Here is a 27,284-nt window from a genome sequence, read left to right on the forward strand (position 1 = left end):
CATTCAAATATAAAGATTCCCGTATTCTGCAGTAAGAGTGTGGATGTAGTATTACACAGTCTATATTTGGCATTGCCTTCAAAGTCCCTTGGCAGTGATCCAGCCATCCTCAGTGACATTCCTTTTGCATCACTGGGTTGTATAACAGGCACTTAAGTCTCAAGTAGCCCTTCCAAGTGGTGCTTTGAACTAAGTAAGTCACTGAGTGCTACTGCATTTCCAGCAGTAGTGATGCAATGCTGTACCTGCCAAATCATGCTGCCCAAGATGTGTTCATTTCAGGTCAGTGGAAGCCTCACAAATGCTTTCCGCCTTCACGTGTGTTACACATGACAACCCCTTGTTACCAAAAAGACTATTTTCAGTCATATCAGAAGTGACTGCTTTAATTTTACACTGTTCTAGCAGGAAGTTTTTTTTGTTTAATTATTTTTAAAAAAGTATTAGTACTATGCTGTTAGGTTCCAACATTTTTTTTCTTCTGCTGGCATTTAAAGAGCTGTGGACTGGGAAGAGATATATTGAAAAATACTCCCTGCATCATATCCCAATCGCCTCTTGTATTCTAGAAAATTTGAAAAAAAACATAAGATAATATGGAAAAGCAGTCTTTTTACTTTCTATTCTTGACGTGAAATCAGAAAAAAAGTTTGGTTTCTGCAATTAGATTATCATATATTCACAAAAGGAAAAAAAAGGGTAACTATATACAGTTGAATATGAGACCAGTTATTCAACAGACCAGGCATAACAGTTTATTATATGAATAATGGCATTCTCAGATCTATTTTATGCTCTTCAGTTATCTTTGAAATTTTAATCTCTATGTATGTGCTTTAAAAGTATATCATTCAAAGCTCAAAGACTGTATATAGTAGAGGTGAGTACTCCTCTGTGCTATCGCAGTCTTTTAAAGCAATTTGGGTTTTGGTTAGACAGTCAAAACTTACTTCCTGTCAAGTAAATGACAGGATGTTGTATATTTATTTGTTGATAAGGTTAAGAGTATTGCAAACCTGATTATTTTGTAAAAACAATTGAGCCCTCATGCTGATGTTCCACTGTAGGTAGAGACCAGGACTTTCAAAGTTACCAATTATTAGCATGTACTTTAGCTTGACAGCCTGACCTAGCACCTGTAAAATGTTCATGCTGTGAAAGCTTGGTGCTTGACACCATAAATTATAAATGAAGAGCTAGTAGGAAAAGTGACAGACTCAGTGAAAGAGAGACTTACAAAGCTGAAAAACATTAAACTGACTGGCTGTGTGGATATTTAATCAAAGGAGATAAGAAACATTTTATCATCATGAATATAAACCTAGGATATCTCTGGGAATATTTGTCATGAGTGGAACAACTCTTCTAATAAGTTGCATTTACTTTGGTACATTTTTGAGGTTCTGCATTATAAAAATGAAAACACTTAATATAACCAAATGTTAACATGTTTTCTGAGTTGCCTTTGTGTTCCTTCCTGGGAGGTTTTTTTCACATGAGTTCTGTGAAACTCCTTCTGCACATCATGGTCACTTTCAAGACTACAGCAGTAAGGCCAACTGTATTACATATTTCACTTCTAAAGGAGATAAATTATCAAGCAGATGAGATGCCACTTCTGGAAGCAAAGGAGAAAAACTGATCATTTTGCTTGAGATCATTGACACCTTCAAAAGTCATGACTGCATCTGCTTTGATATGCCCACAGCTTGTGGATCTACTGATGACTTGTCTTAACTGCTGACAGCTAAAATAATTACTAACCATATCACCTCTAACAAGCAGGAAAAATACAAATGTAGGCTTGATAGCCCTCCCCTATCCTTTGTTTGTGACTTGCTTTCTTAGGTCATTAGGGAGATCAGGGAGCATCTCCTTTTATTTGAATATGAAATACTGACTTCATCCTGGTTATGTGGCATTGGCATAGATCTCTAATGGATAATAATAATAATGTCCTGTCACTTCTGGAGGCTCATTTATATGACCTGTGGATAAATTCTGGGCAGTAGTTCAGACTGCAACAATGCAACAGATGGGTATTGAACAGCTGTGCTTTTCCACCCTCTGTACCACTTCATACAGATGTTGTTAGTGTTATTGTTAGCTTGGGAAAGCAGGGTAGTGAAGATCTGCCATTTATGGGCTAATATGAACCTTCAGCTTTCTGTATTGCAGCTTTTCTGCCTTCAAAATAGGAATGACCCTGCTTCATTTTATGATGTAAAAATATGGACTGAATGTAGGTAAACTCTTACTTAGCTGCCTAGAGTTAAGTTATGCTGAACTACAGAAGTAGTAGAAGACAGAGAGGGTGTAGTGAAGAGTCTTTGGCTTTAGCAGAGGGGTCTGTGCCACTGCAGAAGTGCTTGCCTTCGTGTTTCATGACTGTGATTCCAGGTCTGATTTGCCTGTATGTCAGTTTGAGACTCCTGATTCTTGCTCTCAGCCTGCCTGAAGCAGCATGCTTTGCAGCTCTGACCGCACCTGGGAGAACACGCACCCTCAGGGGCCCTGCCAAAAAGCCAGAACTGGTCCCTTGCCTCAGTTCTTGAGCTAGACATCCTCAAACAGCTCTTCATGGGGCTGTGCTGCCAGTCAAGCACAAACTCTTTTTAGTTGCTTCAGCCTTTGTACCTCTCCTAACATCTGTCTGTTCTGTTCCTCGGAGTCACCAAACAGCTAATTTTTCATTATGGTTATTAAGTAACTACTTGAGTAAGCAGTGGCCATCTGTCTTCCCAGTCCCCATTTGTCACTCTATCAGCTGTTCTCTTCAAAACTTATTTCTTTAAAGGGATGTTGTGGAACAGGTCTGTACTGATTCTGGTTCTCCCTCCACTTGAAAAGAGATACGTGACCAGGTTGTAAGGTACCTCTGTCAACCTCCCCAGTTATGCATGGGGCAAAGCCAACAAACCTTTGCAATACCATTTCATACTTTAGTAATAGAGAGGCTAGGTCTTTGGATCAGTGCAGTGCAAGAAAGAATGGGTGCCTAGAGTGGGTTTCATTATGCCCATGAACTCCTGTGGGAAGTTTCTACCCCTCTTGAAGAGAAGTCCCAAGAAATGCAGAGTATAGGAGTAATAGCTATGGAATTATTAACTTCGTAATTAGTCTGACAGTTATGTATAGCTGTTATTATACTTTCCAAAAGCTTTTGTATGTTTTTTTTCACTTATGGATGTTGTCACGTAAACTTTTTGTTCATTTTATCACCACTCAAAAAAAAATAGTAAAAGACATAAAAACAAGTCCTTGTAAGAATGCAAATAGAAGAGGTTAACAGCAAAGTGGAGAATATTAAATCTAGCATTATGACTCCACAAACCAAGTCCCAGGCTAATAGGATTGATTTACACACACAAGTCATTTGTACTTCACTGGTGCAAGGAAAGATAAATCCATTTGTCTGAATTTCACTTGTTTCTAATTTTCATAATGAAGATATATTCAGGTTAATAAACAGACCTGACAAAACTGTCAGGTATTCATGTTCATTTAGAAAAATCTGCCCAATAATCTTCTGTTGACATGAACATGATGGTGAATTGAATATCAATTAGTTTTTTCAAGACAGAATGAAAATTATTACATAGGGCAGCTGGGCTCCTATCATCATTTTGTGACTCCTACTTTTATCAGGCTTAGCTCTTGACCTCCTTGTATCTCATGCATGAAACCAAAAGCTTAGGAAAATAATACAGCTATGTGACATAAACCAGCTCTGGTATTATTTTCTGGACCTGTGAACATCATTAATTTATCTCGCTTTATTTTCACAGCAATCCCTGCTGAAACAGAATATGTTAGAAATGAAAGCTGAGTCAGTGGTTAAGTACACAGTTTCCCTGGCACCTAAAATCTCTTTTTTCTCATCTCATTCTTTGTGAGGAGTCCATTAAAGTAGAGCAGTCTGCTTCTACCTACCAGGACTTACTCTTCAGTTCTGTGTTCCCTGCCTGTCCTGCAGGGCTGACATTGCAGTGCTCAGCCCCTTCTGATGCATTACAGATGTAGGAATGTGTAGGATCTGGCTGATCTGTGTATTTGAGAACCTCCTTCTGTCTTACTCCCCTGTTTGGAAGTGCAGTGTTCAACTAAATCACTTTGAAATCACTTTGACACTGCTCTTGGGGAAAAATCTGTGTTATAGCCTAGAAGAGGTAGAATAATACCTATTTGTTCTTGATTCCATAGTTACCTGAGGAAAAATTAGGGGTTCATCTGTTTCTGAGGTTTTCTTTTAGGTGTGAATATGCTTTCTTTTTACCTCAGTAATTTTATTTTTTCTCGTGCTTGTGAATAAGAGTCATATTGCAGAAGGAAGCACTTATGTTAGACCTTAAAATACATAATGTTTACAGTTGTCTTAGGGCAAAACAACCTGCTAAGTGGCAGAATATGTAGTTAAGATCTAACTGTGTACAATTTGGGATTGTAACTATTACCCCAGAAATATTTCAGTGCAGAAATTGTCATGTATTTCTGCACTGACAGATAAATTTTCGATGTTCTTGGTTTGTTTGGTGCCACTTGAATGTATCGGGTTGATTCTGACAGCTCTGCTTGGTATTCATGAAATGAAACATGGAACCTGCATTACTGGGAAAGGCCATATCTTTTACTGACTGGTGTTACATGCCTGTGACTGATAAATCATTTTAATTTCTCCTCTTTCTTTGAAATATTTATCTGTATTATGAACAGGGATTAAAGTTGTGTAATAAGGCAGCACTTTAATATTGAAAAAAGAAAGTCAATGTGTTATCCTATTAGAATAACCATTTAACAACTTCTGTCATTCATAAGTTGCTTTAGAGAGAAGTTCACCATCACAGTGGTCATATATGCATGTGCAGAAAAACCATCAAAATGTGGACAGTTGTATCGGTGTGAATGTAGGAGAATCTCTAGTTACACTCCACACCAAGGAGCTCCTGTTGTAGGTCATCATGCAGGGAGTCTTTTCTCAGTTCTGTTGTAAAACAGCAGTAAAGGTCGTTTCTCTTTCCTTCATTCACCTGATTATTCCTTTTTGTACACCGGAGAAATAAGTTTCACAAGATGCTTTGTACAGAAAGCTGCTACGGAGATTTCATACCTTGGTTTAAGTAGTTGTAAAGGCTAACAGTCAGCAAATAGTCTCTATTTTAATTGTCTAAACAAGAAAAACTCATTTAAATGAAAGCATCTAGACATAATTGACTAATTTTCAGAATTAATCTGTTGTTTCTATCTGTTTGTTTTTTGTTTTGTTTCTTTTTAGAGTATTTTAGCACAATTCTAAGTAATTTTAATGCGATTAAAAACAGGCTACAAAAACAATGGAAAAAACCAGAACATAAAATTTTACTATTATGTCTTTTGGGTGCAAGGATTCATGTTTCCTGAAAATAAGTCTGTCCATCTCAGCTTTTTTATCTGACTATGTCTTAAGCTTCAACTTTGTAAAACAGGTATTTAAATATGTCCAGTATTTCAAATATTTTCTGATTTTAAAATTTAAAAATTGTAAGTATCAATCATGTCATTTAAAGTAGAGGTATGATGAGATACAGGTATGTTCATGGGCTGTTTACAGGTTATAAATTGTGAATTATAATAATTGCTTATCAGAGAATTTTGATAGGTATTTAAAGTATTGCAATTGCTTGTTTTACATTAAAGTGGTATTAGGAAGAAAATAAAAATGCTGTTGTTAAAATAAGAAATGTTTGTGGTTGGATGCTTCAAACCCTCAAGTTAACTTAAAGCTTGTCAGCCTGTAGCCACAGACTTGTCACATTTTTTAAATCCACTGTCCTGCTTTCAGAAAGGTAGGTGTTAACAATACTAAAAATAAGCCACAGTAAATGCAATAGGCAACTAGCTGATTATATGTTCTAATTATGTTCTTTTTATTATTGAAATAACACATAAGGACTGGTGTCTAGTCCCTGAATATGAAAGTCAAAGGCTTTCTCCAGAAGGGCAGACTTTTACGACCATCCTTCAAAATTTATGGTCATAATTTCAACAGTCATTTCTAGATAAAGACAATCTAGACATGAAGTAGAACAATTGCAGAGTCTTAGAAGATTTTGGTAAAAGACAAATACCTTAATCCCTTGGTGCTGTAGAAGTCATGAAATTAATTAGGCCTATTCGTAGAATTTTGAGTGTCAAGTATTGCTGGGTTTGATTCAGATTTAACATTTTTTTTCTAGCGATTTTGGAGGTGCTGAGGCACACATTAGATTATTTGTTTAGAGTGTGAGCTTTTCTTCATCAGACTGTGGTGACATGCCTTGTTATTTGAAAATAATTATAAAATTGCATTTTTGTTCATGCAAATGTAAGTTAGGTGGATGTTCATATAGCTCCCTGTTCTACAGATATAATCATATATGATGTTCATGGCTTGTTCTTCTAAAGTGTTGTGATGATACAGTTGGGGATCAGTTACATAGCATAAATAATGGAAGACAAAAATCCAAATGGTTTGCGAAGCAATGGCTTATTTCTTCCTTCTACCTTCGTAAACTCTGATTGATGAGAAGTATATGGAGTTGAAAAAATAAATATTTGGCAAATGAAATTCAAACAGAAAGGAACATGTAAGCTTGCAAAAGTGGTATGTAATGACTTGCAGAAGTAATATGTAAAGTCTTACCCACTTAATTGTTCAAATGAAATACCATATCATTCCAAGGTTCCATTAGTTGCTGCTTCCATTTCACTAACTTCAGGGGTTTGACAGTATATGGAATAATGGTACTGAAAATACAGCTGAAATCAATTGCCTCTGCTTCCATCAGTTCTCTCAGTAGGTACAAGAATTACTCTTTCATTTTAAATAATTAGATAAATTAGATCTCTCAGTGTGGTGTCTTATGATTTTAGGTAGCAAGAACAAAGTACAGCACTTGGTTTACTTATCTTGCTTATTACATGGTACAGTCGCATAAAAATATGCATTTCATACTCTACATTCAACAAAGTCTTCCACCAAAAAAGCACAAGAAGAGAATAAATCAGAGCTTCATCTCACTTTTTCTATTTAAGACTTAATCCAGTGAGGTTGGTCTGATGTAACTGAGGAGTCTGCAATGGTTGGCAATGCCTAATAATAATACAACATGAGAATAAAGGGATTCATGTTGATTTTTCAAGTGAGAATGGAAGAAGAGCAATGTGAAAAAGGATAATGTAAAACTGAAGCTTTTGGTATGAAAATGTTGGCTTACATTCCAGTGAGAGATGGAGCAGTAGGATTACAGCAGCCTTCCACTCTCAGGAGAATGTGCATGTTTGCACGTAAGGTACGGGAAGGATAATTATATTGGCTCTGAAATAGCAGGAGCACTATGGAAGTGTAGGAAAGCATAAAATGATATAGCAAAGAGCATAAATTTTAATTTCATTTAAAAAATGCTTTTGCTAAGACATAGGTGATAAGGTTCTCTAGGAAAAAAGGTTGAATCAAAAAGGTGGGTAGTAGCATTTTATGCAAAAGAACCACTGTTTGTTTTAATCTTGTTAGTTCAGAGCCACAGGATTTGAAATTATATCTATCGAGGTAGTAGTAGGGAACAGTAAGACTGAAACAGATAACTGAATTAAATTGGAAAATAGGGTAAGTTATTTCTTAAGCATCTGTATGTAATGTATGGAAGGAAAAATGGTCCTGTGGGGGAATCAGTTTTTGAAGATGTTCACTGGAGACCTCATGTAACTGGGAGTAAAACACCTTACCAATTTAAAGACAGGCAGTTATCCAACATAAGATATATTGCAGCCAGTCTAATAATGTTGCAAAATTCTTAGGACTGAGAGGGTGAATTTATCATAAATAAGATGTTGGGTTTTGTACATGAAAAATTATTCTGACCAGTTCTTATTCATTGGAGGAGAATTCTAATCGTGTGTTTGTGTGAGAGTGCAAGTGTGAAAATAAAAAAGATGAATTGATCAATTATTTTTTAAATTTCTTGACTGGAAAATAATTGATCAATTAAAAAAAAGCCAGTTTTGGGTAACGGCTCAACCTACGTTAGAGGTAATGTGACAGCAGAAACTAGAAATATAAACACTTGTAATAATTAATGGAAAAGAGAGAGTACATGTGGAAATCAATACATGTTATAAGTATAAAGTGTGGAACATTGAAAATAGAAGCTAAGTGTGTTAGGTAAAAGCCAAAGTATCACAACAGTCAGGGCGATGGGACTTTATTGTATTATGAATAAAAATGTTTGTGTGAATGATATTGAACTATTTTTAGAAAGATGCAGAAAATAAGGTGTTCAGAATTGAGAAAATTAGAAATTAGTAATTTATTCACACAACATGAAGAATATGAAATACTTCCCATCTGGCGTAAATAGTTCTCTTCCAAGAGTCCTGAAAGAATTGGCTGAGGAGATCTCTGGGCTACTGATGGTAAATTTAATGAGTTCGGGGACTCAGGGAATTCAAGAATATTGGAAGAGTTTAGGTGTTAGAGTACTGGTTTGAATAGAAAAGGGAAGCACCATTAACCAGGTAACTAGATTTTTATAAAAATCACAGCCTTGGAGAGGATTGGAGGAGTCATTTAGCCCCCCCCATCTGCCCCAAGGCAACATGAGATTATGTAGAAACCGGGTCTGACAGTGTTTAAGGTGTTTTAAACACCTCCTACAGTGGAGATTCCCCAGCTTCCCAATTAGTCATAAGTATCCCTCTTCTTTACAACTGTAGGGGTACTAAGGATTTTCCTGAAGTCTAAAATAAAACTCTTTTTACTGTAATTTAAATACCTTCTTCCTTTTTGGCCGTTAAGGTAGAGAACAGATTATCCCCTTCTGCCTTAAACAGCCTTTTACACACTGGAAGATTGTTAGTGGATAGTCCTTCTAATTTAACCTCCAAGGTAAATGACCCTGGTGCACTCAGACCTTCCAGAGCACAGCCTTTCTAGAGATCTTATCGTTCCCGTTGCTCTCCTGTGGTGTCTTTGTAACTGATCCAGGTATTTTTTGAAGTCAGGCACTAAAAACCAGGCACAGCACTTGCCACTAAAGGCTTAGAAATGCTGAAGAGAGGGTAAGAATTACTCTATATATTTTTCTGGCTATAATCCTGTTTATCTCAGTCAAACAGCATCATCAATACTTTGTTTACTATATGATTTGCTATGACTCCTATATACTTTCCTGGCAGAATCGCTATCTAGACAGGTGCTCCTCATCCTTTATTACTGCAGCTCATTAATCTTGCCTAAACCAGATAGTTGCTGCATGCAAAATAATGGAAATGCTGGAAAATGATTCAATTGATACATATACAATGAATGCCAGTTAATTTGTTTTATGGAAAACAGGCCTGGTCAAAAACTCCAAGCATTTAAATAATTTTTCCCAGCTGATTACATGTTAATTGCCTAAGGTAACTTGCATATTGCATATCTCCCTCTTCTTTCTGTATTCCTCAAGCAGACATGCTGCAGAGATATATTTAGATTTTGTAAAGTATCACAAAATACCACAAAGTGTTCCAACAGTGAAAAAGCTTACTAGTTTTTTAGTAAATGGATTTTAAATAGCTGAGGTCTAAGAAACCTTAAAGTAGTTTTCAGTGACTGTTAAATCACAAAATTTGAGGTATTACTTTTACACCATGCAAAATTCTAACTGGTCAAGATTTTCATTAGTAACACGGAAATAAATATAAAATCAATAGCTGACAAAAGAGTGGTAAGTATATAAATAAAGAGGATATGCAGACATGGAACAGCCTTTATCACTTAACAAAGGTCAGCCCTTAAAAGTAAAACTTGTTTTAATATAAACAAACGGTTCTTTGTCCATTCAAGAACAAAAATGCAACCCAAACTGAAAAATAATGATGAAAAGGAGTGATTCTGTAAAGGACAGTGATCTTGATAGACTAATAACTGCCTATGAGTGCAATGCTGCAGTGAAATATAGGCTAATGTGACCTTAGATATGGAAACAGGATATAAAAATAGGCAGGGTTCTTTATCTCAATATATATTGTTAGAAGGAATGATTTCAGAATACTGCAGGTGATCCTGTTTTTAAAAACGAAAAAGGCCATAAAACCTGAAAAAGAAGTGCAGACACTTTAGAAGAGAGCAACAACTCTCTTGAGGCCTGGAAGTGAGAGACTTTAGAAGCTCAGTGTGTTTGTCTTATAAATATAAACTGATTGCAGTCAATAAGTAAGTTCTCAGAGAAGAAAAAAACTGTGCCACTTTTACCTATTTCTGGGTATTTCTGGGTGTCTGATACCAAAACCTTTCATCTTCTATTTGGCCATCTTTTTACCCAGTGCATATGAGAGATTCTGCATGCAGGACATCCGTAGCTCAGAGTGCATGGCATGAGTTTGCTGGCTAAAGCCGCAGAGCAGCCAATATAGGGCAAACGGTCTGCCAGGCTGGGCAGCACACGCGCCCCGCTCCCAGCGCAGGCACCCGGCGAGTCTGCCCGCCCAGCAGTTGTCACCTGGGTGGGATGTGTTGGAGTGAGCTGGCCTGCAGTCTTGCCAACTTGTTTTCTTCTAAGTTTCGGCACTTTTTCCTGTTTTTTTTTCCACTCTGGTATTTTTCTGCAACTCCCTCAGTTACTGGTGTTGTCTTAAGAAATTAATGTCTGTTTGTCATTCTCGTCTCCTTGAAAATCTGTGGCTTACCCACTATAGAGGTAACAGTGAAATAGTCCACAGTGAGTGAGAGATGAAGCTGAGTGATCTGATGGCCTGTTCTGATGTCAGACTATGATTCCATGAAGTAGGCCAAAATCCTTTATTCATTTAAAACTGTTAGGTCAGACTGTCTGGAGATGTGTAAAGCAAGAAGAGGAGAAAAGAAACGTGAAATTAATGTTTGGAAGGCTTTTTCCTTGGTTGTACAGACAAGATTGTAGAGTTCATCTTCAGAACAGTATTTTGGAATTAGAATTAAAATTCCACACTGTCAGTCCTTGGAGCTCTGCTCATCATAATTTTAAATAAAACATTTCCCTCAGGACCAGGCAAAACCTCTGAAAAGATTAATTTCAATTGTAAAGTCTAATAATAGCAGTGCAAGGTATGTCCAAGAAAAAGGAAACTGGAGCTCAATATGGCATAATGAGTTATAATAATGTAATATCTATTAATGTACTCAAAAACAAATCTGAGCACATTTAAATTCTAAGTATGAATTGTGCAGTTAGCTGAAACAATAGATTTACAGCTCTGTGGTTAAGTCTGTATATTATTGTTGGGCTAGTGACAGCATCCCTAGATCAGTTATGTAAGGAAGGACATGCAAATGCTGAATCTAAGTTCTTTCTATCCAAAGAGATTTTTTAAAAGATCTTTGAGTTCATTTTGAATCGTGACATGACTTTGTAATGGTAGGCCTACACTCTTTCACTCTTGTTCCCTTTGCAAGTTTTATACTCTACGTCACCTCAGAAAAACTGGCTGCTACAAGTAAAAGTTGGATGTCAGAAGTGTCAATAACATTGCTTAGTTGCAACCAAGTTATTATTATCTGCAGTAGTTCCAGACACACACTTTTGCTTGTGCCGGCAGCTAATGGCTTGTCCATAATGGCCACTTTGCATGAAGTCTCATTTAAGGGGAATGGGGCTTTTAATGGCATACAAAGGAGTATACATAAGTAAAAGTAGGGAGAAGGGTCAGTAAACACAGCTTCCTGGTCCCATTAACTTTTTAGGGAATTTTCTCATTTTAAGCATCATATGTAGTGCCCACTATCTCCTTTTAGTCTCTTTGTATGCAAATTTCCAGCTCTTTTGAAACTTCCACTATTCTGCAGTCAGAGGAGAAGCATTCATTCCTGTATGTAATTCAGATGTCTACATGCAGGCATTCTTCTTAGTCTGGGTTTATTTGGCAGAGTGAATTTTCTGCCAAGCAGCTGCGAGTTGGAAGCTTCTTGGCAGTGCATATTAGTCTGCCATCAGGTCTGTGCTGCTGGGGATAGACTGCTTCTTAATTACCTCATTTAAAGATAGCTTGGGTATCTCTGTCCCACACTGAAGTCTATGATGTAGGTATCTCCAAATCACTGAAGTGTGTGAGGATTTTATTACTTTATCAGTGTCCTCATTTGTATAACTGGCCTTGTTGGTTTCACCGCTTTACTGGGGTTTGTATTTCTTTGCCATAAACCTAATGTTTACTTGATCTGCCAGTATTTGCACATTTTTGATAGATAATTATTTTATGTCTTGTAATACAAGTACTGTTGGAAGGACAGTCTTTTAATTTTTATGATTTTAATTTCTGACTGCAAAGGTGATAGCATTCTAATTCTGGTTAGTAGCTCTTTAGTTGTTTGAATAATCCCATTTGAGGTTCTAACAGATTTGGTGGAGCATATATGAGCATACAAGAGGCTTGGAATGTAAAATGTATCAAAAATTGTATTTTAACAAAACTCAGTTATTTGATGGGGATCATTTGGTAAATGTATACAAGAAATGTTATTAGATCATAGTTCAACTAAATTTAAACTTATTTTACTTTCAGTGATTAATTTATTCTAGTTTTTAATTTTTTTGATGTATAGCTTTGAGCTTTCAAGTAGTACTTGATTGGTTTGGGCAAGGAATTAATTAATTCAAGCTCCACTGAAGAAATGAATTAGTTTTCCTTCCTGTATTTTGGGGCTTGTCTGTGGAAGTATTAGTTTTGAATACCTGGATGATGTTTATTAAATCATGGTCCTGCTACCACAAAAATTGTAAAACTGAAAAGACACTTCAAGCCCCGATGCTGTTTGTAGAAAGAATTCATTTCTGCCTGGAGATCCATAAGTAGCAAGATATAACCTCAGGTGAAAACCAAGTATATTTACAAATAGTCCATGTTTGCTGGGTGGAGAGAGGTGGGGAGGAGCGATGGAGAGAAGAAAACAAACTCCTAAGATGAACTGAAATGTTCTCAGAAACCATCTAAGCATTTGTTCTTCTCTACAAAAAGGAAATATCTAAACTCAGTGGCTTGATTTTTTTGGAGGTGACAGATCCGCAGTACTTTATAACTTGAAGGTTTACACAGGAGACTGCTGCATCACAGGCCGAGTGGGAAGACGCTTTTCTGACTCTTCAACAGAGTATGGTAGCCTGATGCAAATAGAAAATACTATGACAGCTGTAAATCACAGCTTTTTCAGTAAGCAGAAGGCAGCAATAGTCTCAGTGGGGATAGTGATTCCATTTTCTGGAAGTAAAATAGGGCTTGTAAAAAAATGTTTAATTTATGCTCAAGTTATTCACAAAGTTTCTTAAACTGGTGAAGTTGTGGAAAGCAGAATACTCCCCTTTGTTGAATAACCTTTTTAAAATGTCATTAGTTTCTTCAAATAAATCATTAAACTTTTATTTGGTTAATGTTGAGCTTGTTGCCTGACTGCAAATTTGCTGATAAGACTATTTCAGTTTCAGGTTAAAAGTCAACATACATTCAGATATAGGGGAACTCTAATTGTCACTAATACAAAAGACAAAGGAAGATGCTAGGTCAAGTTTCCTCTAATAAGCTGACGAGTTCATACCCTTTCCATGCCAATGTGCCTTTTCCATAAGGCAAAAAGCCATGATCTGGCTTCTGCTGCTGCTGCAGCTGCTGCTGTACTGCTTTATAGAAACACATTATAGATAGCTGTACATTGATTATTTGGACAGATAAGAGGTGGAAGATGTGCAACAGCATAAACCCCCCAAATGTATGGCTAATGGTGTCACGTTCCAAACCAATAGCTTCATTTTTCTTCATCATTTAACCATCCAAAGAACTGGAATTTGTGGGCTGTAAGGAGAAAATGAGCATTCAAAACACGCCAACTTGATGATTAAAACAAACTGGCCCATACAATACTTGATTCTATGTTTAAATCCTAATTTACATTTCTTAAATTAGAGGGTCAGATGAAACAATTCCATTAGAGGGCAGCAGTACATGTAGGTACAATGTCTCATGTACTAAATATTTAGTTTACAGTCAGCTTCCTTATCACTATGAACTGTGTTCTGTGTAATTTTTGCATATTAGTGAAGAGAAAAATGAAGCTAATGTAATTTAACATATTACAGTAAGGGAAAAACTTTTTTATATGCAGGTACAATAATGCACATCCTGTCATGTATTTAAAAACCAAAACAAATGTGACAAGTGTCACAAAATATATGTAGCACCTTCCAGCTAAAATATCAACTCTAAAGTTGTTAGTCTTTCTGTGTTCTTTCTGAATTTTACAATTTGTATGATGTATAACTTTATTTCTGGGAAATTTTGGGTTTAAAAAAAAAATCTTGTTTTTCCTTATTAGCTTTAATGCTTAAGTCCATGTGCAGACTTTCTAGATTTCCAGGCAAGGGATTGCAGAAATGTGCATGCTTATTCAGGCCCCTTTTAATGATTAAGCATTGGTAGTGTATTGTGATTTGGCAGTGACTTCTTCAGGTTTTCTATGAGTTACATCTTCTGAGACATTTGGTAGTGAAATGTAAGCCATGAAAGCCTAAATGTTTAGGTTCTGTTTTTATTAATACTCCATTTTAATTGCTTTAATAGCTTTAAGCAGATATACCTGGCTAGTATAGCTGGTTCAATTCATACCAGTTTAATATTTTACTATGTTGTATGTGTCTAATTCAAGCAATACCACAAACATACCATTTCTTTTTCCATTTTCAGTTGTGTTACTTGATACTACAGCTGCCCTCGGAGAACTAGGATGGAAAACGTTTCCTTTAAATGGGGTAAGTCACTTACTATTTTGTTTTATTGTCTTGATTTTGGCATTCTGACACTCTGGAAGTGAATGGCAAGAATATCTACCTGGGTAGATATTCTTGCGATATAAACTTGTCAGAAAGATTTTAGTTGTTCTCAGGACTGGAGCAGCCTGTGTTGTAAGTAGGAATAACAGAATGATGTGAGGACACGTTATTATGCCCTTTTCTTGCTTTTCTGAGTGTTAAGAATCTATCTTACTTTGAATCTGATTCTAATTGTTACACATCATAAAGTGCCATGTTAAAAAGTCCTATGCTAGAGTTAGTACTATGTTATGAATACGTTTTTTGTGAAATAAAAGGAAAAATAGTTTTCAATTTTTTAACTTGAGAAAAAATTTTAATAATTTAAGAGAGGATTAATATGGACTTCAGCATCTGGTAAAATGGTATCAGGTTAGCTAAATCAGAAAAACATTGTAAATACGTTAATGTTATTTAACCAGTTTAAACATTTAGAGAAGATATTTAACTAGTGCTTTTTTCCCTGCACCGATCATTCTAGATTAAAGTTCACTATTGCAGTTTAATGTCTTAAATGGGTTCACTCTACTGTTAGTACAGATTGCCCGGAGGCACTTGACATTGCGTACAGGGCCCCAGAGCTTTAGAGGTGTCTGGTATACTTGGAGATGGTGTGGCCAGGTGAGCGTAGGGAACAGGAGCATTTTACTCTTTGAAGTTCAACCATCAGTGCTTTGCCAGTGGCTATAGTTCCAAAACTTGTCTTCTCTTTCCACCCAGCTAATGCACGTAACAGAGTATCAGAGGCATTTGTAGTTTCACTTTTTGATTAAGATACAGTATACTGGAGCATTTAACACCTTTTTATCAGCTTCTAGTTCTGATGTCACTGTAGATATTGTATATCACTTATTTTTATATTAGCTGGCATTATCTCTTAATTCTTGTGTATGAGGCATATAATTACTTGCTTCTTTGAAATGAGCTCAGAAAATACTGTTTTTCTGAGTGAAAAATCTTGTTTTGTTTTTAGTTATTTTATTTCTTGTGATCCATTCCAGAAGAAAGTAGAAACTGTCTATCCTCAGTACCATTTCTATAAAATGCCTTCTGTGTCTCTGCCCTCAGGGCTTTCAAGCAACGTGACATTTCTTAATCTCAAACTATTTTCAACTTTATGGATTACTCTTTTTCAGGGTTTTCCAATTCTTTGTATTCCTAGACATAATTTCAGTCTGTTACAGATGCTTCTGAGGTTTACATTTTGTATGCAGTCTCATGCAATCTTGAGTTATAATTCGGAAAGTTTTATTTCCTTCAAAAATCCTGAACAAAGCAAATACTGTCATACAATATGATGAGAAAATATAGCAAGGAATTTCTGCTTTAGCAAAAAGCAAATACTGTCATATACTGTGATGAGAAAATATGGTGAGGAATTTTTTGCTCTAACTTTGTGATGAGCTCCATTGAATTGCACAGGGAGGCTGGCTTTTGGAAAGCACGTTAAGATATAACTTCAGTTATTCTCTAAGTTCTTAGAAGCTTTATTACCCCAACAACAATAATCACAATATACAAGCACAAAAAAACCTGCACTCGAAGTTGATTTAACACACAGCTATTACAACATAACTATTTTGGTTGGTCCTACATACCCTTAGCAGCATATTGAGGTTTTCAAGTGTTTAGGACCTTTGCTGTGTTTTAAAAATTGGCAGCACTTACTACGATGCGGGGAGTTTACATTTGAGTCAGTACTTGGGATTCAATTATTAGAGAATTTCCCAAATAAGTACAATTTGTTTTTTTAAAAAAGTAGCTAGAATAAATGTGTGGGAGAAAAGTGGTTTGTAGCATGAGGAAAACATACAGAATAAGGCTTCCTGAGACATAAAATAGGCAGAAGAGGCTAGAGTGGAAACTGAGAGGAAGTGGGTAGATTGAGTATGGAGAGGTAGTTAAGAGAAGTGTGCATGCACTGTTACCTCAGGAAGAAGGTATGTCTGATGATGAGTTAATCTAAGGTGCAAATGGGTTAAAGATTCATGTGCACTACAACAAATAAGTTTTCGAACAAACTTTTTGGGAAATTGTGCAGGTGAGAATCCATGATTTGGAGAAGCACAATCCATATAAGATACTGGTCACATACCGCAGAAGATGACTGGATACTCAGACAAACAAGGTCCTCCATTTCTCACAATGGAATGAAGGAAAATGCGTTAGGTCAACATGCCAGGAGAGGCTGCTGTGAGCAGTAGGACCTGGTGGCAATGCTGCACCTCTGAAATGATGCACAAAGAAGGAACAAACAGAAAACCCCAAATAAATAGTGGAGACAAATGACTTATATGAAATGAGAGTTATTTCTCTCACTCACTGACAGTTATGCAGAACTGCCGATTAAAATAAAAGTTTGCTGATTTTTCAGTCAGTGTCATTCTGACAAACTTCATTAAAATATACCAAATGTACAGTTTGGTTTAGGTATTTGAACATACTGAAAAATTGCATAGAGCTATTAAAATATGAAAAGTTGCATTACTTCAGCTTATAAAATACTAAAGATACTGAAGTTAAAAACTAAACTGTAATGTATTTCTAAACTGTTTTTATTTAAGTTATTCTGGGATCCTGTACCTTTTACAAAGGTAAAAAGAAACTTGAACTTACAAGTGCTCATGTACTTTAGAGAATATGACATTTGTATGCTTCTTCATGTCATTTTTGTATGCAGTCTCTGCAACAAAAGGCCAATGTTCGTGTTAATTATGACTTGATTCTTACTAAAATGTAAGGCAAAATAGTGCTTTTGGGATCGACTAATAACTCCTATTATACTTACTGATTTAGTAAAGAACAGTAAAACTGGTGTATTTCTAAATCTTGCACAAACATCAGAGATGTTGTATTATGTCCACAGTGCTATCTAATCTGAGTTACTTATCTATCCTAATATAATGCACAATATGGCATAATTATTGGTGTAATTAAGAATATCACTGCAGAAATAAGAACACATTTGTCCCATGATGGGCACATCAGCATTTTCCCTTTTCCTGGAGCAGAGTGACAGGTTTTGGTTTGTTTGTGCTTTTGATAGGGATTTTTGTTCAGGTACTACATAAATCGTACATGTTACTTTAATCAAGCTTTTTTCCCCCCCCCAAAATAAATGCATGTGTCTGGTGTTTACATGTGTAAGAAAAATGTCATTGACATATAGTTACTGCTGTGAACATTTTTGGGGTTAGGAGGGTGGGATGATAGGTTTTCCTGAGACTGTGACATGAACAGAAGTCATTAATTTACTGACATACTCAGTCACAAAGAATGTTTCTATTGAGTATGCCTCAGAGATTTTCAACTAACAGGCTAGGGTGAAATAGGAGAAAAAATCAGGAGGTATTCTTTTGGAATTTGCAGAACCTTAACCTTTACCTCCCAGACTTGTTGTTTATAATAGATTCATAATGTAATGTTTGCAAGCTTTCAGCAGTTTTGGTAACCTCTAGCGGTACCTACCCAAGCAAGTAAATATACAACACAGTAGTTTTGTATGTGGCATTTGTATGCAATCCCATCATTTAGCTGCAGATGAGCCATGCACAACTGTGTCATCCATTCCTTTGTAATATAATACATGATTTTATTTTTTCATTTTCTTCCCAGTTATTTGTGCAACCTTCCTGAAGCATGAGAATACAATAGTTTTTCCTACAAATTTGTTTTCTTTATTTGCTTGTCAGATTTCTTCCTTGTATTTTGAACAGGTAATAAATTAAGTGCTTAGAGCTACAAAAATGCAGCGTAAAACATTAATATCTTTGAGGTCAATAGAATCAGCTTTTGTTGGTTGAGTTCCAATTTAGCTTCTCAGTGATAGGCTGTCTAAAATTTCTACTTTAATAATGAACACATCTGATACTTCCTCTGTTCTTTGGGCTATAGTTCAAAATGACCGATTGATTTATGAAAAAGCCTGTGCTATGGAATGAAAGTAGATCTTTACTCAACAAACTGTCCCTCCATAACCTTGAAAAGGCAGAATAAGGTTTTTTGGATTGGTACAAAAAATGGGAAGGAACTCCTTCATAGGTTTCAAAAGAGGATGTGAATGTGTGCTATGGGCAGGCCAGTCGAGTTTGTGTGAACTGTTATCCAGGGTTCCAGCTGAAGTCTGTTCACTGACCTTGGGGTCAGGATTATTTCTCTTAGGTTTTCTCACTACAGCCTGTGGTGCTGTGACTGTTAGAAGGGCAGGTTTTTTTCTAGGGGATTAAGCACTGTTTAAGTGGTTAATAAAGCTTTGAAAATTAGGGAGGAAAGGAAAAAACCTGAAAGCCTAACTGAAATGTGGTGGTCCACAACCTTCACTTATCTATTAGCAGTAATACTAATGAAATAATGTACCTTTGGCAACTCCAGTTGTTGGGTTTTTTTCCTTCTGGCTTCACTGTAACTTCAAAAAAATTATTATTTATTACCCATTGCATTAAGCAATGTAACACAATTTTGTGAGCAAAATTTGCTTATGAGCTATGGTTTGGAGACTGTTGTCATAAGGACCTGTCTATTCCTGATAAACTTCTTCTATAAGTACCCCTGCTTAACTCTAAGAATGCCGTATTTTGCATGAGCTGAACGTACTCTGCAACTGTTGATTTGGGATAAAGTGTTCTTATTTGAAGAAGAAAATTAATCGTGAAAAAAACATTCTGCTTCTGACATTAATCTAAATTTTAACCTGTGTGTAGCCACTTCATAAACTCCCAAAAAAGTTTAAAATTAGCATAAAAGGAGAGGAAGGTGACTCATAACACAAAGCTAAAAGAAATTATTCACATGTGGAAGGGGCTTGTTCCAGCTTTCTTGACTTGTCAGGCAAAATGTATAGCCTCAGCTGTAAAGAGCCTACTAGAAGTCCTCTAAACTATTTGACAGCTGTGTGAGTGATGAAACTATATTAATCCCAGTTCCCGGAGTTATTTGAACAGCTTCCTTGTCAATTGTTAATTTTCCTATTGATTTATCCGCAGAAGTAATTCTGTTTTGAATATCTTCTTTCTTCAGGGGATCTTTAAAGTTTTTTAAGAACTCTCACTAATATACAGTTTTAGGGGTTTTTTTTCTGTTAAGAATTTGTTGAGACTGGACTTGTCAAAGTACTGATTTTTTTCTCCCTACTACACTGATTATTTTACCCTCTCTGTTAAAATAATTGTTTTATAGTAAATGCATCAGTTAACAATTCACTTTTTAGCTCCTTCTTAATTAATTAGAAGACATTTCTATAGTGTATGGTAACACATTTTTGAATGGCTTAGTACTATTTGTCACCAGTACTCACTCACTAATCTTTTTTCAGGCTGCAATCAGAGATGATACTGAGGTTTTCCAGTGCCAACTTGCAAACATTTTTTTCAATGTAGCTGCATCCATCTTCACCTTCATTTTTTCACTGATATCTCTGAAGGTGATTGGGCCAATATGTCTTGGAACATTCTTTTACAATATTTAAGATTTTTAACTGTTAATTTTCTTAAGTAGATTGATTATTTTTTAGAATTCTCCTAATTTCCTTTGAAGTCACATAAAAACAGAACACTTCTAAAGAAAGAGAGAGAAGCTTAGGCCTCTTCTTTTATTAAAACTATCAATTAACAAAGCAATTAGCAAAAAAAGTAGCATTCTCCAATACAAATTCATTGGATGCATAAAGAGTAGAAAACAGTGTAAGAAGTTAGCTAAGAAAGTGGACTTAAAGAAAAGAACAAAGAAAGGCAGTACAACTTTACTGTGTGAAATGATAACACAAGAATCAGATGCAGCTTTAGGCACAACACACAATATAGAAAGAAGGAATTTAAGGTGGGGAAATGATAAGAGAGAAGAGAGCAAGTAATGTGAAAGTGGTAAAAGATAGCAAGATAAGCAAGTAAAACATAAGTATCTGAGATACAAGACTAAGATGTGCATAGTGAAATCACTAATACACACAAAAAGTGAAGTTAGTGCATTAAACATGCTCAGGTAGTAGTATGGCATCATAAGAAAAAGGGAGGGAGTGTATGGTAAATACTGTGATACTCAGTGTCCACAATTTAGTTCTATATTTCATATTATCTTGTTATCTACAAGCAGAGAACTACATTTTACAGAAGATAACAACAAACAAATAGTACAGATAATAGCATGAAAGAAATGCAGATTCTGCTCACTGTAGTTCCCAGTCATTTGGATTTGCCTATGAAATAGAAACCTGATAAGTTATGTGTATTTGTAAACATACACATTTTCAAATCCATATGGCCAATTCAATATTGATTTTAAGGATTAAGGTGATTTAAACATTTCATGTAGCAGGGTGAATTACAATATCATCAGTGCTTCTAATCTTCACTTTTAATACTGTGACTATCAGAACCCAATAGATATTTAAATTCTTTATGACCAGAAAGAACAATTCATCAGATCACCCTTATATCAGAGGCTGTAAGATTTCAAGCCTTGTCATTGCATTTACTCAGTAACAAGTAATTCACTGAAGTAATTCTTTTTAAAAGACACCATAATTTCCCTTGGTAGTTTGTTCCATTAATTAATTAGATCACTGCGTAAAAAGGGGTTCCTACTGTCTGATTCTTCTTTCTCAGCCTTATACTGTATCTAAATCGATCAAGTCCTTCATTGTTCCTTCTCCTACTTCTCCGAAGTTCAAATCATTGTGTGGTTCTTCTTTTTTGAAAATACGGACACAAGTATGTACTATTTGCAGTCAATTTCATTATTTTCTACTGTTACAAATCGTCATGCCTCTTTTCTTTCCGATTCTCCCATTAACCATCAAAGAGAGTTCCCGGTAGGATTTCTCACTACAGTAATAATATTGGGAGCTCATGTTCAGCTGGTTCTCACTGTGACTCGTAATTGTCTTCCAGAACTGCAGTTTTATACCACATAGTAATCTATCTGTTAGGTAAAACTGATATTCCCACCCCTAGATATGTAAATATACATAATCTTTCAATGAGTGTTCCTGACCAAAATATTTACATCATTCTGTGTGACTTTTGTATTCTAAATATTTACCAAACAACTTACCTTTGAAAAGTCTCATTAGAAAAAATCAGTGTTTCATTTTTATAGCTAAATATGATATTTATGATGCTATATGACTATACAATGGATGATAATGCTTCTTAATCTCTGTAATCTCTGCTTGAATATTGTAAACTACTTTTTATGCATAATGTGACACCCAATATAATGGCTGAAAAAGGTCACAGCATGTTATGTTCACTAAACCATCTTCATAAACATAGCTTAAGGGCAGGACTTGTGGGGTGAATAAAATACTTTAGGGTATTTAAAACCAGAATTAAGAAATCTAATTGTATTTATTAGTTCCTGGTCTGCTCTGTGGTTGGAGAATCATGATTAGTGAACAAGGAACTGTAATTCAAAGACATCCTCTGCTTCTTAATATGACATATTGTGGTGGATTGACCCCAGGCAGCAGTTTAGCCCCTTCCCAGTTGGTTGCTCACTCCCACCCAACAGGATGGGGGAGAAAATCGGAAGGGCAAAACCTTGTGCGTCAAGATAAAGACAGTTTAGTAAATGGGGGGGAAAAAAAGTGATGCAGTGGCACTTATTCACCATCTCCCACCAGTGGACCGATGCCCATCCAGTCTCCAAGTAATGGCTACATTGAAAAAACTACCACCCCCACCCCCCAGTTTGATTTCTGAGCATGATATTCTATGGGATTGAATATTCTTTTCATCAGTCTGTGTCCCCTTGTCCTGGTTTCAGCTGGGATAGAGTTAATTTTTCTTCTTAGTACCTAGAATAGGCTGTGTTTTGGATTCAGTATGGGATTTGGCATGAAAAGCATGCTGATAATATGCCAGTGTTTTCAGTTGTCGCTGAGAGACCAAGGACTCTCCAACTCCCCATGTCCTGCCTGCGTGCAGGTGCACAAGAAGCTAGGAGAGAGCAGAGCCAGAGCACTGGACCCAAACTGGCCAGTGAAATATTCCATATCATGTAACGTCATGCTCAGTATATAGAGGAGGGTCAGCTGAAAAGGAGGGGGTTCTGTCTCGCTTCCGGGATTGCAGTTTTGGGATCTTGGTGTTTTGGGATCGCTAGCTGGGAACGGACTGGGTATCAGTTGGTGGGTGGTGAGCAATCGCATTGTACATTAACCATTTGTATTTTCTATTATTGTTTTATTTTATTACAATTATTAAACTTTTTATGTCAACCTATGAGTCTTCCTTTTCCCCTCCAATTCTGTTCCCATCCCCTGAGTGGGGGAGGGTGAGCAAGCACCTCTGTGGTGTTTGGCTGCTGGTCAGGTATAAACCACGACACCCCTCCCCACCTCTTGCCTACCCCTAGTCTGTTCCTTGAGAGGGCAGAGTGAGAAACAGAGAAGGCCTTGATGCTGTGCAAGCGTTGTTCAGCAACAGCTAAAACACTGGGGTGTGATCAGCACTGTTTTGGTCACCAGTCTAAAACACAACACCATATGGACAACTATAAAGAAAATTAACTCTATCCCAGACAGACCCAGTAAACATAATTAAAATTAAAGTTGTGTGAAAGTCAACAGGAAAAAATGTCAATACCAAAATAAGACTATCTGAAGCTGTTTCACTTTTATTCCAAGAAAATCATGGCATCATTTAGGTTGGAAAAACCCTTTAAGATCATCGAGTCCAACCATAAACCTAACATTGCCAAGTGCATCACAAAGCCATGTCTTTAAATGCCACACCTGGTGACTCAACCACTTCCCTGGTAAGTGTGTTCCAATGGTTGATAACCCTTTCAGTGAAGAATTTTTTCCTAATATCCAATCTAAACCTCCCCTGGTGCAACTTGAGGCTGTTTCCTTTGTCCTATCGCTTGTTACTTGGGAGAAGAGACCAACACCCACCTCACTACAATCTCCTTTCACGTAGTTGTAGACAACAGTAAGGTCTCCCCTCAGCCTCCTTTTCTTTTAGGCTAAACCCCCCCAGTTCCCTCGGTTGCTCCTCGTACGACATGTGCTCCAGACCCTTCACCAGCTTCGTTGCCCTTCTCTGGACACGCTCGAGTAATTCAATGTCCTTTTTGTAGTGAGGGGCCCAAAACTGGACCCAGTGTTCGAAGTGCGGCCTCACCAGTGCCGAGTACAGGGGGATGATCACTCCTCTAGTCCGGCTGGCCACGCTATTTCTGACACAAGCCAGGGTGTTATTTGCCGCCTTGGCCACCTGGGCACAGTCTGTGGAACAGAGAACTGCAGCCATGTGGATAGATGTTGCAGAAGCAGCAAGAAACAAAGTTTTAACTGAGGACAGTTTTGAGAAAAAATGCATCCAAAAGTCAAAATTCTTCCCTCTATTACAGCAGTTCAACTGCAATAAAGATATGTAGTTACATCTATGAAAGCTCACCAGCAGGACTTCAGAGGTGTCACAGAGGCTGTAGTTTTAATAACACGTTTAATAAAAGGTAAGGATTTAGCTGTCAGAACATTTAACAGGGATGAAGGAAAAAGAAGGAAGCTAATCAGATTTCCACACAATATGGAGAATTTACAGACATGACATTAAGAAAAATATTTGAAGTCACGTATTTGAGCTGTAATTTGGACATAATCAGACACCATGGTCTGCAGTGCCATATTTAGAATCCTTTTTGATGGTCAAGACATTGTATGAGAGAAAAGGTAAGTTGAGAGGGTATTTTTTTAGATTAATTTCTATCTGCAGGGATTAAACTATTAGGTATATCCAAGATCTAGTTCAATGTGCAGCAAATCTTTTCTAAAGGAATTGCTGTTGCTAATAAGAGATGACTTGCCTGTGGGAGTCAAGTTTCCCATTTCTTTTAGGAGCATCTTTTAAAACATAAAAGGTTTTCTTGAAAACTGTATGTTTCTGGGACTGTCAATGTCTAAGTGATTTGGTGCATGCCTGAATTTTTGTTTTTGTCTCCATTTCCTTAATTTGCTTGCATATGTAACCTGAAAACCCTGGCCACAGAATTAGCTGTGACTGTGCTGGGAATCTGAGTATCTACTGGATTAGATGCAGGGTTACCAGAGCATGTTCCATCTGAAATGGTTAAATTCACAAAATGTTCTAGGCGCTGTGAAGAAGAAATATTATTTGTCATCCTCATTTTTTTTTAGTGTATATATATTTGGGCAGTATCCTGATTATTTTTCATTTGGTTTTGTGTGAAACATCTACTTACAGATGCCATGGAGGATAGTTACTGGCAAAATAAATTGTTGTGTTCTTATTTGGATATCACAAACACATTTTGGCCCATTTGTGCTTGCCACTGTGCAGTCACAGATCTAAAGCGTTCATAGCCTGAACAATGAGATATAATTTGCTGTAAATTAAAAAAAACCCCAGCAAGCCACTTGTAGGAAAGCAGATATAATGAAGGAGAATTATAAACATATTTGAATGGTTCAGTACAGAACAGCTATATACTTAAATAGTAATCTGTAATAGTAAAGCAATAGAAGTAATCTCTAAACTGCTCAACCAAAAGCAATTTATTGTATTTTTAGTGTATTATGTGGTAAGTTTGAACTTTATGATAGTAATGTTGCATATACTTTTTGCATTATTTTTCCATTCCTGTTTAATTGAAATGGTACTCTATACAAATATATTCCTAGTAGAGGCAAAGTTTCCTGTCTGTAACTGGAACTATGGGCCACCTGTGAAGCAGAAGCATTTTTTGTACTGGTTTTTGTAGTAAGATGATAATTTACTAAGATATCAAGCTAGGAGCTTGTCCTCTCCTTTTCATCCTTCATGACTATTCAAATATTTAAACGTAAAACATACCAAGGGGGGGTAAAATCCATATTGAAGCCACATAGCTGAAATTCAAGTGTATCAACTTAATAGTGAAATGATATGACCCTTAGTGAGTTGGGCTCTTTCTTGTCCAAGATGTAACTTCCCTGACTCCCTCCTCACACCAAATACACTTTGCTTTCTTACTTGTCTGTATGTTTCCATGACCATTAAGGACTCTGTTTTGTTGGGTGTTTTAAATCACTTTTGAGTAACATCAGGAACACAATAAAGAAGGAAATAAAGCAGGCAGTCTTGTAGTCCTTGATGCAGAGGAGTGCTATTTAAAATACCAACCTTTTTTCCTTAAAACATTTGCTTGTACTGTGGTTAGAAGCAGTTCATGCACTTAGTGCCCAGAAACTGCCAAATACCAAACGTAAACCTATTTACTTCGTTTTCTTAGGATACTGATTTTAATGTATCTTGTGTACCACATATACTTTAATTATAATGCACAAAGAAAACTGATTATTATTCAGTGTATGTTGTATATTATGTAGCAAAAGAGAGCACAAAGTGGCAGTAGCAGTATTTATATTTTCTGTTACGTTTCTCATTGTAGGTATGAGAAGCATTATAAGTAGTGGAGCACAGAAAACATCTAACCTTTTCATTTGTGCAAGCCCCACAAAATGTGTGCTAAATCCTGTATTTTTTCAAAAACATGTTGGTTGGAAGTTAAAATAAATAAGAGAACCATACATGGGTTGCACATCTATGTACTCATAGGATGAAAAGTAGCTTTTAAATCTTTGTAGTTTGCACGTTCATCTCTTGCATTCAGATGTTTACAATATCTTGGCTACCAAAAAGGTCAGTAAGAAGAAAAAAGCAAGCATAATTTAGTGAAAATTAACACATACTTGCCTTTTTTTGTATAGAGAAAGAATCACATTTTGAGAATGAAAACGTACTGGGTTGAGGGAGGAAGAATGATTCACTTAAGCTGTGTGGGGTATATTTTCAGCAGTGTTGAATTACAGAATTTTTATGGTTTCTGCCAGCATGTAAAAAAACCTTCAGTCATACCCATTCCCAATTAAATATATTGTTCTGATATAGTTTAGCGTTCACTGTGCACACACATGGAGCTAGAAAGAATGCCAGATTGAGTGTTGCCTTCATTATAAAACCATGGAAAGGAAAAGACAAAAGGAAAGCGGAAGAAAAGCAATATTTATGGAAATACCAGGTGCATACTGAACATCTCTTTATCTGAACCACTGTATTTTCAGAGACTTAAGAACTGCTATGCTGAACTCATGGGAAATACCCCTTGAAATTCCTGTGTGCTTAGGAAATGGTCTCATAAATGCTTAAGTAGTTGATAAATAGGTATTCTGAAAAGCAATCTCTCTGGATTGTTCAAAAGCCACAAAAAAACCTTTTTTCCAAGAGAATACTGTAAAAGTGGCAGCAGCAAAAGATGCTCACGGCCAGTTGCTGCTTTTTACTCATATGCTGTGTTCAGTAATTGAGGGAAACTCTAGGCAAACTGCTGCTTTCATTTTAACATTTTTAGTGACAGGAATAATTTATTTTCTAAAAGTGGATCTTCTATGTATAATGAAAATGAAAGAATTAATATATTCTTAAGGATTTGCAGTAGGCTGACCTTATATTGGAA

The 27,284-nt window shown here is 36.3% G+C and overlaps 1 protein-coding gene across 3 annotated transcripts in view; it reads left to right on the forward strand.

The window, feature by feature from the left end:
* Positions 1 to 27,284, forward strand: part of EPHA6 (EPH receptor A6) — a 528,684-nt gene that overhangs the window by 23,206 nt on the left and 478,194 nt on the right. For all 3 annotated transcript variants that reach the window (XM_074812331.1, XM_074812313.1, XM_074812322.1), the window contains exon 2: positions 14,704 to 14,768. In XM_074812331.1, the coding sequence (XP_074668432.1) occupies positions 14,704 to 14,768 (65 nt within the window). The remainder of the gene's footprint in view (positions 1 to 14,703; positions 14,769 to 27,284) is intronic.

Source organism: Strix aluco, chromosome 2, assembly GCF_031877795.1.
Source record: "Strix aluco isolate bStrAlu1 chromosome 2, bStrAlu1.hap1, whole genome shotgun sequence".
NCBI classification, from domain to species: Eukaryota; Metazoa; Chordata; class Aves; order Strigiformes; family Strigidae; genus Strix; species Strix aluco.